General features: G+C 44.2%; 1 protein-coding gene across 8 annotated transcripts; it reads right to left on the bottom strand.

Annotated features, from left to right (window-relative positions):
* Positions 1 to 1848: 1848 nt before the first annotated feature.
* AGT (angiotensinogen) lies at positions 1849 to 13732 on the bottom strand. 8 transcript variants are annotated; one of them, XM_021272890.4, is made up of 5 exons: positions 13573 to 13732; positions 9464 to 10282; positions 5012 to 5276; positions 4603 to 4747; positions 1849 to 3637 (listed from the first exon to the last, which is right to left on the bottom strand). In XM_021272890.4, exons 1-5 carry the CDS (start codon positions 13715 to 13717, stop codon positions 3446 to 3448), a joined length of 1566 nt encoding a protein of 521 aa, XP_021128565.4. In that variant the 5' UTR covers positions 13718 to 13732; the 3' UTR covers positions 1849 to 3445. The 8 variants fall into 8 exon arrangements, with proteins under 8 accessions (XP_021128565.4, XP_021128566.4, XP_021128569.4 ...); XM_021272891.4 differs by having other exon boundaries at positions 9464 to 10279; positions 13573 to 13671; XM_021272894.4 differs by lacking the exon at positions 13573 to 13732 and adding an exon at positions 11695 to 11849 and having other exon boundaries at positions 9464 to 10279.
* Positions 13733 to 14785: the final 1053 nt, after the last annotated feature.

Genomic DNA, 14785 nt, shown 5'->3' on the forward strand with positions numbered 1-14785 from the left:
AGCTCTGTACTTACCACCTTTCCCTCATCACGGGACATGGTTAGCTCTTGTTAGGGTTTCATAAAAACATAATGTTTTTATGTTAAAGATCACTTTTTTTCCATGGACCTTGTTGATTAGAAGTGCTACATTTAAAAAAAAAAAAAAAAAAAAGCCCCTAAAGCACTTCACACTTCAAAAATAATTTATAATATCAGCACCTAACTTTCTTGCTGTTACTTTCTGGCTACCTGCTTTCTTTCAAGGTAGAACTTAATTTGCTAAGCTAGAATGTATCAGTGTTGGCGTAATTGTGATTCATCTTATATTGTATATTAGAATTCAGAGCTATATTTTGCCTAAATACATGCAGAATTTCTCAGACTTCACACCTAGCTACCTCAGTACAAGGTGCATCTTTATGTAGCAGGAAATCTAAAAGTTTTACCATGATTTTAAATGGTAGGAGGACTACTATCTGGCTATCTGGAACCTAGAGTGACTTGCCTATTGAAACTTTATGTGAGGGATAGGTAAGTCTGGGATGAGTTGAAGAATTTGAGAATTTCAGCATAATTGTCAGCTATGCTCAGTGATAAGCCCTGTTGTTTCGATGACACGTTAAAGAGTCTGTTATCTTTTGTTTTCTTTCTCCAAATCTCCCATGTTAGAGCACGATTTTAGGTGCTAGTTCACCAGACTGCTGATGAGCAGTTGACTGCAGCTGAGGGCTGGGTGAATGACACTTGGGATACCTGGAATGTGTGGTACTGTGCCTCTGGCAGAGGAATGCAATGGGAGACCATAAGTGTTTCCTACATTTCAGTGGGGTTTTTGCATCTGGATTCTGATGGGACAAACAGAGGGCTGGCCAATATGTGGCAATAAGAGAAAAGTTACCAAGAACTGGCAGACCTAGAAGCTGATGTGCTTTGGTGGTGGTTAGGATACGGTTATGTTATATACAACGTGAAAATTGCCAGGAGAAAGCATGTCCTAATATGTTTCAATTTATAAAGAGGATGAGAGCCTTTTTAAATGGTTAGCCTGGCAACTTTCCTCAAGAGTCTGAAAGTCTGTCTTCAGTTCTTTTTGGCTTCTACATTGCTACCTGTACTCATGTTTCTGCAACTGGAACTTGGGCATCAAGAAAACTGATAACTACACGGGGAAAAAAAATGTTTGTTAGGACTTCATTAGCTCTACAGAGTGAAGAATAAAATAAAATAAGCATTTTAGACATAAAATTGATGTCGGAAACAAGTCTCAACAGAATATACGCTGTTGGGGAAGCAAAGGGATTTAATTGTGGGTTGTTTTCTTCTTTTACCATTTGAATGGTACATACACATAGAGCTTATCCTTTTCATACTGTAGTGCTCCAGCACTTTCCAGTCCTTGCTCTGTCCTGCTCAGTTCTAGTTCCCTATCATGTCCTTCCTTACTTTGCTTTTCCAGGGTGGCAGGGGGCAGTATTTTGTTTTTCTCCGTGTAATACTGACCAGGGTGTGGAGTTCTCCAGCCATGTGTGGTCCTCACCTGTGAAGAATGTTATTTTGTCCCAGAGCCTGCTGGCAGCATGGCCAGGGGCCCCTTTTATTTGTCTTCCATCTCCATGGTAAAAATGGAAACTTTTGTGGTCTGAAATTCCATTTGTGGCTGATGCTACACACTGACTTCAAGGAATAAACGGAATAACTTTTAATATAGCTTATATAAGCACTTGGAAGCTGTCTCTTCCATGCTTACAGCTATACTGGTGGCTGTATTGTGTGATAATTGGCAACTTACTGTCTTATAAAACATAAATCTGACAGTACATTTCAAAAGCTGGAATGAGATCTGACTTAGACATAAACCCAAGTGAACTGTGGCAAAGCAATTTGGAGGTGGTTTTATTTGCAGTTTTCCTATTCTGCGTATTGATAGCTAATTGCTGCTGTATAAAATACAAGCACAGTATTTATGGGTTAGAGCATCTGGAATACATACATACAGTACAATATTCATGCATTTATCCAATTGCAGCATTTGTAATCCTAGTATTCTTAAGAAAGATATTCCTCAGTCTCTTCCTATTAAGACAGAAGAAGGTCATCTACCTACGTTACAAACAGCAAGGCACTGGCTTTACTGGGTTTGGATTAGATAGAAATCTATGCCACTGTGTATGATGGTGAGCTACCGTGCTCTGCAGAATACACCTGGCACTGTACCCCAAAGACGTTTGCAGTTACTGTCTGAATGCCATCAGCACCAAAGACAATCTAGAAATGTGAGGTCAAAGTCCATGTTCCAGTGTAATCAAAGGAAAAGCTCGTGCAGGCTTTCCTTAGTACCAAAAATTCACTTCCAATTCCTCTCTTCCTCATTCACGTTCAGGAATCAAGACTAATAATTAATCTGCTCTTCCAGTTTTTCAAACCTTTATGACACTAAGAGTTGCACTGAACTGCTGAAGCCATTTTATTCACATGTATCAGCACAACAGCCATTAGTATAGATCAGCGCCATTAATAGTGGGGGATTTTTTGGTTCTTAATTCTTTTAAGAACATATGGTTTGGATGTGTTAAGGTTTACAGATTTGGGCTCTAACCAGTAATGTTCTTTTTCACTACAAAGCTGTAATAAATGCCTCTCAGGTTAGAAGATATTCTAAGTAATGGAATTGTATTGGCATAGTAAGCCTTATTATTTTCTAAAAAATCCAGAGATAATTCTGTCACATTATGAGAATTCATACATTGCAGTTCATTAATGCTACCAAACCACATTTTTAGCTTTTCCATGGAGTTAAGAAATAAACATACCCATCTGGGCTGCAGAAAGAAGAAACTTCCTATAAATGTGTTTTTGCTTCTAAGGCAAAATCTTGTCTCAGTGGGACAAGCAAAGCCTGCCCATGATGTTGGCAGCATTTTAAAGGAAAATAGTGCTGATCAAGCTAGAAATTTCTGTGCATAATTATAAAACTTTCTCTGTAAAAAGTGAAAGGGAATGTCTCTTGTGAAACTGACCAAAGTAAAAGTGACCTCTCAAGAACAGAAGAGTTTCCTTTTTCTACCTTTCTGTAGTAAATGCTGCTTGCGCTCATAATTTTTTTATTATTATTATTATTTTTAAGTCAGTGGCTTGCTGACTACTGTTTTGTCCCCATTGTATCGAAAAGATTGCTGGGGCAGAAGGGAGACAAGATGGGAAGAAGGAAAGAAGAGAAGCTGGGAGAGGAGTGTGAGTCACCACCCCACGTGAAACAGATGACCGAAATTGGAATGTTGCAAATTTTTAGCTTTCAAAAAGCTGTATTTCAAACACTACCTGCTTCATATCAAAGCTAACTAGAACACTCCACATGATCATAAAAATAGCTGATGAATAAGAAAAAGGTGATGGGAAATGTGTATCGTTTTTTTCTTCTCCACACCTTCCCCCCTTCCCTCTGCCCCAGTTCTTGGTGCTTGCATTTAAACACTCTGCAGTGGGTTTGTTATTCTGCCAAGGAAAAGCATTGCCCTTGACTTCTCTTCAAAAACAGCTAAAAGGAATGGCTTGTTCAGTGTTACTTCAAGTGGTCCCGAATCTTCCTTCTGTGCTGTGGGGTCTTCTGGTGGATCTGTTTCATCGTTTGTCAGTTTGAAAAAGGCATTATTTATGATCTGTAAAGGAAAAGATAAAAGTAATCGGAGTCATGATAGTGAGAGCTTAAGTAGATGAAAAAGCACATGAAGTAATCAGTTGAATTAGATCAGCTGTAGCCAACCCAGGACAGACTCCATGGATGTTCAAATAAACCCTTGATGCACTTGTTCCATAACATGAAAAGTCTCTACAGCAGCTTGTACACTTGGGCTGTATGAAATCCCAGTACCCATTATCCTGACAAAGCTTCAAACGTAGGACATCTTCCAAAAAGAAAAAAAGTCAAAGGCACTGAAATTACACTTTTAGAACATAATTTGCTGCCTTTTAATGGAAGATAGCCCTCCCCTTTAAGATCCCCTTTCTTTCCCTTGGGACCTGAATGGTTGAACCTGTCTTCAGGTGAAACAATGTGCCATGTTTGGTTCTGTTTTTTGCAATTTCTGGGAGCAGTCCCACAGTGGTCAAGGGAACAGCCCGATAACTGCCAGAGAAGCTGTGGATGCCCCGTCCCTGGAGATGTTCAAGGCCAGGTTGGATGGGGCCTTGGCCAACCTGATCTAGTGGGTGGTATCCCTGCCCATGGCTGATCTTTAAGGTCCCTTCCAACCCACGTTGTTCTATGATTCTGTGTACTGCAGCCTGTATCATTCAGTCTAGTTTTGTTGCTTTGAGTTGTTCAAGCTGTTGGTATGGAGGCTAATTTGTGTGCACAGAATCTAGTGTGCCCAGACCTCAAACCTGGTGCTTGTGTCGCATCCTCTGCTGTAATGATGAAATGTAAATGCTGTAGAGCAAACCTGTTCTGCTGTGAGATTAATTGAAAGAGGATTCAGTACCATTCAGTCATCTTGAACGTCTGCTGCTGATCAAGTATCCCTCATTGCTTGTACTGTTTTGTTTTAGGTCAAATTTTACAGTTAAACAGACTAAAGCTGAACAGAAAGCATTTTTTGCTTAACACCAGTGATATATACCATACCTTCCTAACAGTTAGATTGGTGTCACTTATTTTACTGAGATCTGCCCCTTTCCCCAGCAATGCAGGCAGTTTCATATCTGCAAGAAGTTCCTGTAGATCAGAGCTGTCTTCTATTTTTAACTCTGGCAAAGTTAATTTAATATCTCTGAAAAAGATGGAGAGAGAGAGAGAGATGAGAGCATGTCCTCTGATATCAAAGCATGGTGTTTAGGCGGTCTTTGGGCAGCCAGTGGACATCTCTTCTACTAATACTGTGTCATCCCTGTGTTTCTGTGAATCTCTGCACTAGTTGTTACACCCTCCCTGACAGGATCCGACCCCTGCAGGAAAGCAGGGAGCAGGCAGGGCTGCACTGTGCACCCACTCCCACTGATTCCTATGGGAGGACACATGTGTGTCCAAGCTGTACCTTGGGGACAGATCCTGGAGCCAGGCCACAGACTGCAAAGGGAGCTTGGACTCTACTTTGTCCAGGTCGTTGCCATTGATGGGCTGCAGCAGCACCAGAAGAGCGTTCTTGCTGACAGGGACTTCAATCACAGAAAAAGTCTCACTGGCGTCAGTCTTGTACTTGAACGTCCCAGTTACCGACAGCATGGGGACCGAGATCGCTATGTTTGAATCGACCCAGAACTCCTGAGGCTCTTTTAGCCGGGAGGCTTTCTTAGCTTTCACTGAAAAACAGACCAAGAAAGAAGTTGAATCTTCCCTTTCATCCTTCCTCCCCTCTGTCCCTTAACCGGTATATTGTTTGTTTAAAAACAACACACCACATTAGATAAGGACAGTGTGTGTAAAATCACATTTAGCTACTGTAAAAATACGTATCCTCTCTTTAATATGCTTTCTGGTAGCATCAGGCAAAGGCAGTGCAGATTTACAGAAGAGAGTCTGAAAAATCATCAGGACTGTGACCTGCTATGTTTCTACCAGCTGTGTGACCAGGAAATGCCATAAATTTGGTAGAAATTTCTGCTTGCTCAGTTACCTGCTCCCTCCCAAGCTGCCAAGGTGGTTCCTGGGTGGCTGATGGGTCTGATGCGGAGGGTCTGGATTTCCTCGCCATCCCATGAGCAACTGTGATGACCATGTGCTAGGATTGCTTGTTTGGGACCATATCTGGCAGGGCCAGCTGCTGGAGCGCCCTCACACAGCTGGAGCTGGCTGCTGAGGCAGCCAGGGGGCTGGTGCAAGGGAAGGTGGTACAAGCTCACCCTGGGGTCTTACCTTTGGCCATCTTGAGAATCAAAGCAACGGGGAAAGTAGCAAACACAACACCAAAGGATTGATTGAGCCTAGGAGGTCAAGAGGGACATACCTGAACACTTGCTAAACCTTGATGTAAATTTCTTACCCAGTTCACAAGTATGGGAAGCCTTGCTCTCACCTCCTGCTGCTTCTGTGCAGCTTTGCATTTCAACATGTTATCTGCTCATTGCCATAGATCAGTGCTGCTGCCCAATTAGGCAGATAATCCTGTTGACATTAAAGAAACTACTGCCATCAGTGAGAAGGGCAAAGATCAGTAGTCTTGAAATTGCTGTTTTGTGGAAAGGGGAATTAGGAAAACAGATTTATACATTCTGGTAAAGAAAGGAATGCCTTCATTAAAGTAATATCAGTATAAAATAGGAGCTGGCATAGCTGTACTGCTAAATAGTCTATTCTCCAATAAATCCAGGGAAATGCTGGATCCTAATACATTTAGTATATAATAAGGTGTGCATAGGAACACTTGTCTCCTAAATAACCTTGTATAAAAAGCACATTTAGGCACTTCCACTTAGTGTAAATTCAACAAAAAGCAGCAGCGGGTAGGAGATGTGAAAGGTATAAGCAAAATAAAATAAAATAAAATAAAGAGTTGTTCACTGTTTTTTCTTATCTCATAAGAATGAGGGATGGAAGCTGAAAGCAGAAAGGAGATGCTCTGCTTGTGTAACCTGCGGAACTTACAGGACAGCAGATGTCAACAGTGTAACAGAATAAAACAAAAGGGGGAAAAAAAAATAAAGCATTCAGAGAGTTAAATGTATCAAGCTGGGATAATAACTTTTTAAATAGTCTTGGGAAGGACATAAGAAATGTCACAGATAGAGGAAGCAGTGTCTAACTGCCTGCAAGGCAGCAGGTGAGGCAGTAGGCTCCTTACTGGTGGCTCCCATCATTTCTGTGAAGCAGCACTGCCCTCTGGCAGGGTGGACGTGTGAGGGCACAGACCTTGGATTAGCTCCAGGCAGTTTTTATGTTCCTGTTAAGTAAAACGACCTCCCATAAAGAGTTGACTCAAAGTGCCAGGAAGCTAATTGCCTCTGGAACATTAAACATGAATTTGGATGCAGAAAGTTTGCTATCTGAAGCAAGAGTGCTGCACATCACAATTTAGTTGTATGCAGATTTGTTAAATGCTGCCAGTAGGGAGAAAAACAAACAAATCTGATCTGGCAAATAAACCAGACTGTTTCTTCAGCAGTACGATTTAAATTATTTACTAATTTACAATAATGCATTTGGATCTGATCACACAAAAGTTCAAAGCTCTAGTATTGACTTTGGGGCTGAGTCTATTAATACTGGGACAGCCATGAACCACAGCAAATCAACCCCACTGGGTTTGAAATGGCTCCCCATGGCCATCTGCTGCTGAGGGTCTGGATGCCTCTGCCCTCAAACATGCAACTAGGTGTGTAATCCCCTGAAAAGGCTCCAAGAGAAGTTAGAAGTCTTGATATGACTATTCACATCTGGGTTTACAACAGTGTTGTTCTTAGGACATGGGAGAGACCTGTTCATAGAATCTTAGCATATCCTGAGCTGGAAGAGACCCTCGAGGATCACTGAGTCCAACTCCAGGCCCCACACAGGACCACCCAAAAATCAACTCATGTGTCTGAGACCATTGTCCAGACACTTCTTGAACTCCAGCACGCTCCGCGCCATGACCACTGCCCTGGGGAGCCTGTCCCAATGCCCGACCACCCTCTGGGTGCAGACCCTTTCCCTAACCCCCAGCCTGACCCTCCCCTGCCCCAGCTCCATGCCATTCCCTCGGGTCCTGTCGCTGTCCCCAGAGAGCAGAGCTCAGCGCCTGCCCCTCCGCTCCCCTTTTAAGAGAGCTGCAGGCCGCCATGAGGCCTCCCCTCAGCCTGCTCTGCTCGGGGCTGAGCAAACCAAGGGACCTCAGGGGCTCCTCAGGCATCATCCCCTCTAGGCCTTTCACCGTCTTTGTAGCCCTCCCTTGGGCACTCTCTGACAGTTTTATGTCCTTTTTATACTGTGGTGCCCCAAACTGCACACAGTGCTCATGGTGAAGCCACACCAGCACAGAGCAGAGCAGGACAATCACTCTCCTCAACCAGCCTGGCAATGCCATACCTGATGCACCCCAGGGTACAGTTGGCCCTTTGGGCTGCCAGGGCACACCATTGATTCATGTTCAACTTGCTTTTGACCAGAACCTCCAGATCCCTTTCTGTGGGGCTGCTCTCCAGCCTCTCATCCCCCAATATGGGTTGCTCCATCCCAGGTGCAGAATCCAGCATTTGTTCTTGTTAAACTTCGTATTGTTAGTAATTGTCCAGCTCTCAAGCTTGTCAAGACTTCTTTTCAAGGCCTCTCCACCCCCAACAAAGTCAACAGCTCCTCACAATTTAGTATCATCTGTGAATGTACTCAAAACACATTCTAGTCCAACATCCAAGTCATTTATGAAAACCTTGAAGAGAACTGGCCCTAAAATAGAGCTCAGCAGAACCTCATAAGTGACTGGCCACCAGCCTGATGTAACTTCATTTACTGTAACTCTCTGAGTCTAAACCATCAGCCAATTGCTCACCCATTGCATTATGTTTTTGTCTAGCTGAATGCTGGACATTTTGTTTAGAAAGATACTGTGAGAAACCGTATTGAATGCTTCACTGAAATCCAAAAAGATTACATTGACTGGCTTCCCTTGGTCAACTAGATAAGTGACCTTGTCATAAAATGAAATTAAGTGTGATAAGCAGGACCTTTGCCTTGTGAACCAACGTTGCCTATGACCAATGACCACATTATGGAGTATCTTCTGACAGAACCCATGGAAAGCAAAGAAAACTGGAAATCCAGTTTGCAAGTGGGAAGATAAAGGCACAAAAGCATTTAATGCACATCTGAGCTCCACCCTTTATCAGTAGAAACCTATTTAGAAACTTAAATCTCACCGCAAATTTATTGAAATACAGTCACCAGTATACAAACTGCCCTAAGGTGTGCCATCTCCGGTATTACATTCAGGCACTAGGATGCTGAAAAGCAAGTACACTCTGGTGTACTGGTTCTGGTGCAGTAGTATTTCTGGGAACAACCCTAGGTAATTAAAGGATTGCTTTACTTCCAGTTTCCACTCTTCCAGACTGGAAGAGTCTGGAAACTCTTCCAGTTTCACTAACTGGTAGCTTACTTTCTGACCTAGGAATTGCCTCCAGACTATGGAAAAGTATTGCTTATGCTTGCTTTAAATCTACATCCTGATGATTTTTGCCAGAAATCCCTCATGACTTTTAGTTCTTTTGTGGTAAGAAATCAAGTATGGTACTCTATTATTCATCTCACCACACCTTTCCTAACCCATAGTTTCCTGGTCAAGGAAACTTTCCCTGAGGCCATCTCCCTCCACCTCCTCTCCATTGCCCTTGCTGGCTTGTGGCTGAGTGAGGGGAGGCAGCGTGCAGGCAGGACCCTGGGAATGGGACACTGCATGGGGCTGTGCTCCAGGTTCTCATCTGAGCTGTTCCCCCTTGCTGTTTGACCTTGCCTCCTTCCCAGGAGCAGGGCTGCTACCTGTCCACCCAGCCTGCCTCCAACACAAGTGCTTGCTCACCTGCCAAGCGGACATCCACTGCAAACAGCAGATCGGTGGATGGGTCAAGGTCTGTCAGTAAGCATTTGCTTCGGCCCTCGCTTTTGGCCTCCACAAAGGTGTTTATTTGCTTTGTTGCCTCACTTGGGTTTGTAAAGTCCACAGCTCGGGTGTAGAAAGCATCAGCTGAGGGGAACAAATCATGCACGAACTGTTCAGATAAGGGTATGCCAGGGGCAGTGAAGAGGCAGAGTGTCTTGGAAAAGAGCAGCTCCTCATCCCTGTTTTTGATGAGGCTTTCAATAGTCCTCAGGCTTGCAAGAACCTTGTGCCCATCCACCCTAGAGGTGCAGTCAGGATCTCCAGAGGGGGGAACAAATCCCAGCAAACCCTGCAAATCAGCGGCCGTCTGGTTGGATGCACCCAGGTAGAAAGACACCAAGGAGCCATAGAGACTGGTTGGGGACAGGAGGACATTTTGGCCTCGATGTGCTTCCCTCAGCTCACTGTAAAACCGCACACCCAGGACATACACAAAGTCCTTCAGGTAGCTCAGTTTCTGCCTCCCACGGCCACTCAGGTTCGGGGTGTCCAGCTTGACTTTGTCCTTCAGGTCATCTTCATAAGCAGGTGTGGTTTGGGACTCAATGGAGGCAGGGACAAATGTTTTCCTTCCCTCTTGGGCCAGGTTTTCCATATCCTCACAGGTACTCTTGTTGAAAGAAAACAAACTGAAAGGATGGACATAGACCCGGTCACAAGCCACCACAGTGAGGCAGAGGAGCAAGCAGAGAAGGTCTGCTGCGAGGTTCATGTCGGAAACCACTTCCACAGTGTCTGCTGAAAGAAAAAGTGGAGAGGAAGGAAGACCGATCAGCCTGTTGTAAATACTATTTCTTGTATTCATATGGTGAGGTGCCCATACTGCATTGGAGTTACAAGGACAGGAATTGCAGTGTATAGTGCCAGCTGGGCTGCCTGCTCCCTGAAAAGGACGGGGTGAAATGGCCAACAGTTTCATGGCAGCAGGTGGGGATGTGCCAAGCATGGATTTGACTACATTACCAACTGCGATATCCTGAAGATTGAGCACTGGAAGCAACATGGTAGTGCTGTGCAATGAGTTAGGCTTGCGAGCTAGACTGTGCTTGTTCTGGCAAAACATTATAATAATGCAGCTATATTGCTCCCAGGACCTAGTCAGAGCTATCTCTGCAAATTGCTGCACTAAATCTTGCTGACACATGGACGAGTTAAGCGATTTGCCTGCTGTTACAGGGGAAGTGGGTTTGGAAACCAGGTCTCTTAAGGTCCCACTGCTGAATTCTCCTGCTTTGTATGTCTAGTCAGCATAATATCTGGCACTAACGAAGCATTTTGTGTTTCCATAGCCCAGTGCAAACATTCTTTCTAGCTTCTAGGCAAACACACTCAGGGCTCCCTTACAAAAATGTGCTAACACGGAAACCAAGAGCTTATTTTCATAGCACCTTCATTATTTGAATACAGAGTTAGAAGGGATAAACTCTGGTTTTCTCTTCTGTGCGAACAGTTCTCCTGTGGTAAAAGACCTCCTGCTGCTCTTGTTTTTCTTGACTAGAAATAGAGAAATTTCTTGAACATTGATGTTGCCAGTGTTTCGGAACAAAGGACCTGGTGCATATGGGAATGCAAAAGGCATAGACACACATACATGCATGTACTTATGAACATCCACATGTATACACAAACACACTGACAAACTGTGTTTATAATTCTCACTTTTTCTGTATCCAGTTTTTGATAACTAATAGCTCTGTTGTGCCTTCCTTGGATTTGTAATCTATATCTTTGGATTTGCATATCTGAAATCCAAATGAGTCAGAAATTACACTTCTGTATGAATAATGCTTATCATTTGCCAAAAATGCTGTTAATCAGAGCTGTATTTTTACACTAATAGCTGTATCTTGTTAATTGCAACTCTGTTCACCCTTCTTATCTACCTCACAGAAGCCACTGCTGGCAGCAAGCTCCCCAGCCCCACTGGTGCCCAAAACTTGCTTCTCCCCTCAGCCACCATGCCGACCTTCATGGGCAGAAAGAGCAAGAAGAGAGTCCTCACTGCTAACACTTACACCAGGCCCGGTCAGTGGTGAAGCAAACGTGATTTAGTTCCCTAAAGAAGTCAGCCCAGAGCCTTTCAGAAAAGCAGGAAAACTTGAGCTGAAAAATTGGCATTCAGAGCAGATCCATTGAGTGTGCTTACTAGCCTCTGTCCGTGCCGGTGTCCCCCCGTGGATGATGTCTCCTCTGGGGCAGGCTCCTTGTGGCACCTTCTTGCTCCGGGAGCTGTATGTGGTGATGTTTGGGGCATTTATGCCTTTCCCAGAGGAGGGGCCTTTCTAAAAGTCTCCAGTGGCATTGCACAAAGCTACTTTACATCACGGGCTGGGAGGCCAAAAAAAGTTAGTTCAGACCAGATAGGGCCTGATAAAACTGGAGCATGATTTATCACTGGGTGCACAGAAAACTCCAGAGATCAATACACAACCTTTAACCCGACCCAGAGCATTTGTGCAGCCTGCAGTTACACATTTACTGGGATGGACACAGGCACTTCATTATGTAGGAGAACTGATTATAGGACCTGAAAATAACTCTGCTCATTTTGTGCTGGACTCAAGGAAATGCAGGTTTCCTTGTGCCTGCATTTGGTGCACAGTCAGACCAGATCTTTTCCTGTTGGGTAAGTTGCCTTTAAGCTCTGACTTGTGGCTTGTGTACCCATCAGTGAGTGGCATGTCAATTTTTACCATTTTTTACCCTCTTGACCTATCCAGAAGATCAAAAGTTTGCTTGTTTTACTCTTCAAAGCAAAATGTGGTGGAGAAGATGAAAACTAGATGGATTAGGTCACCAGATCCAGCTGACAGGTAATTCACCCCTTCTACTCTCAGCTTCCCAAGTCCTATTTAGAAAGATCTTTCTGCTGCTTTTGGAGTGGTCCTTCAGCTTTGGCATGCCCCTTCTTCCTCTTTAAGCAAACAAATAGCCAGTTAAACCAGGGATGATGCAGTTGATCTGTGCTGTGTTGCCTGGTTACATGGGGGCACTGCTTTTCATTTGAACAATTTGACTACTTTAGCTGTAATGAGTCCTGAGCATAGGCCCGTATGACATGCTGTCATGTAATGAGGCCCAAGCAAACAGCTTGAAATATTTAAGGTGTTTTCTCCTCTTGCTGCTGGGGCATCTCAATCTGAGAAGCATCTGGCAGCAGAACAATCCCTGAGCATCTGCACCATCTCCAGATGGCTATGAAATGCATGGAGCCTGGCCATGGATCCAGGCAATAGGAGAAGCAGGCACTCTGTGGCTCCTGCAGTGCACCGTGGTCTCCTCTTGATGTCTGCAGGCACGAGCCCCAAATCTCTGGCCACAGGGGATGCTGCCCTATGGAAGAGTGGGGGCAGGAGGCAGCTGAGCAGAAACTCCCACTGGTAGTAGAGCCTTTGATTTCACCCCTTGTTTATGCCCCAGTTCAAAGCTCAGATAAACCTCACCTAATTATGCTCATTCAATTAATATTTCCCTACTAAGATGCATTATGCACTAGAGTATTTCTTAGACCTTTGTCATTTATCTTTTCAGTTTCTAATAAAGGAGGAGATTTTGAGCTATGAAGAACATACACTGCCACACCTGGGAACATATTTTGCCCTATTATGACTTAATTACACTCAGTTTTACATTCTACTTCTGAGCCATTTTAAGGTAGAGTGCACAAGCGTTATTCCAATTACTATATGTGGACTTTTTTTTTTTTTTTTTTTTTCTGTTGGGTTGCCATGGTTTTAGGAATGAACATATGCTTGAGGATAGATCTAGACTTCAGCAAGAGGAGAATCTCTATCGTGCTTTTCAGCTGTGGTGTCCGCAGATTTTTTTCCCCAAAGAGAGCTGTGCCAGAAAAATTGCACTGGGAAAAAAACAGGTGAAAAACTTTCCAACAGCTAGGGAATCCAGAAAGTAAAAGCAAGATCCTTCCCAAAAGCATTGCCTGTACAAAGAAAGCCCAAGGCCTGCACCCATTGCCTAACAAATCTCATTTTGCAATTGCCACAATAAAGGTATAAACAAACACAGACCTCTCAAAGCCTCTGTCCAAGGAAGAGGTTCCCGTCCTTCTTTTGCTCCACTCCTCCTGATCTCAGGAAAGGACTCATGTCTCCCTTTTATACCCACCCTTACATAAGCTGGCCTGAGCTCCCTTCCCCCCTGCGCTGCCCTCATTTCTCTTCAAAACCTGCCTCTGTTTTTCCTGTTTGTTATTCATGGTCACAGCTGCCTTCTCCAGAGAGGGAGCACAGAGTGGCTGAAAACCCTCTCCCGCTGGTACTGTGGTCCCTGCTCCACGTGCAGCCTTGCTTCTCACCCACCTTGTGGCATTGAAATGAAATCCCATTGCCAGCCAGCCTTTCTCTTCTGCTATGCAAGTCGGGGAGCAATGTGCCACCCCATGAAAACTTCTGGGTGGTGTTGCTGCCCCTGCTGCCTTATGTAAATGCTGGCAATTCTGCTTTGGAAATTTTAACCCTAGCAGGGGAACGCTGATCTTAAAACCAAGAGTGAGTAATTAGGTGTTGAATAGAAAAGCATGTTTTTTTCCAAGCTCAAATTTCAATTGATTGGCAAGCCAGCGGGGCCAGACATACTAGGAGGATGTCTCCCTGTCTCCTGTGAGGTTAGGATGGGATTTATGGAGAAAGAAGTCACCATGGATAGGCGATAATGGGTTGTGCTGCTCACAGACTTGGCCCACAGGCAGTGCTGAGATTTTTGTAGAGATCTTTGTAGGTGGAGCTTGCACTTCTGACCTCTGCAGACTGTGAATCTGTATTGGGTTAACTCAGACAGCCCGCACATAGTTATGTGTCATTTGGTACTAAATTTGAGGGTTTCTTTCTTTGAGACTAAAAGTACCCGGAATGGGAAGCAGGCCATAAACCATCTGCACAACCTGTGGGTTCAAGTTGGTAACTGCAAGTCTCTACACCCCATCAACACTCATAATGCTTCCCTCTCTCTTTTCCTTTGGTAAGGGAAGACCACATGAGGTCTGGACAAGGCACCAAGAGGAGAGAACAAACTGCAAGGACAGGAAAAAAGGGAAAAAGAGGAAGCCTGTGTGGGAGGGCCTGACCAAAAGGAGACAAAAAAGTATTGCTTTATCAGCAGGTGCAGTGGTTGCTGCAGGGGTAGCAGGCAGTCATCATGCTGGAAGGGAGAGCGTTTCTGAGACACCTGAGAAAATCTCTGCAGAGCAGCCAAGTGCCTGGGGAGACCAAGGCACTTTGGGTT

This window comes from Anas platyrhynchos, chromosome 3 (assembly GCF_047663525.1).
Source record: "Anas platyrhynchos isolate ZD024472 breed Pekin duck chromosome 3, IASCAAS_PekinDuck_T2T, whole genome shotgun sequence".
Lineage (NCBI taxonomy): Eukaryota > Metazoa > Chordata > Aves > Anseriformes > Anatidae > Anas > Anas platyrhynchos.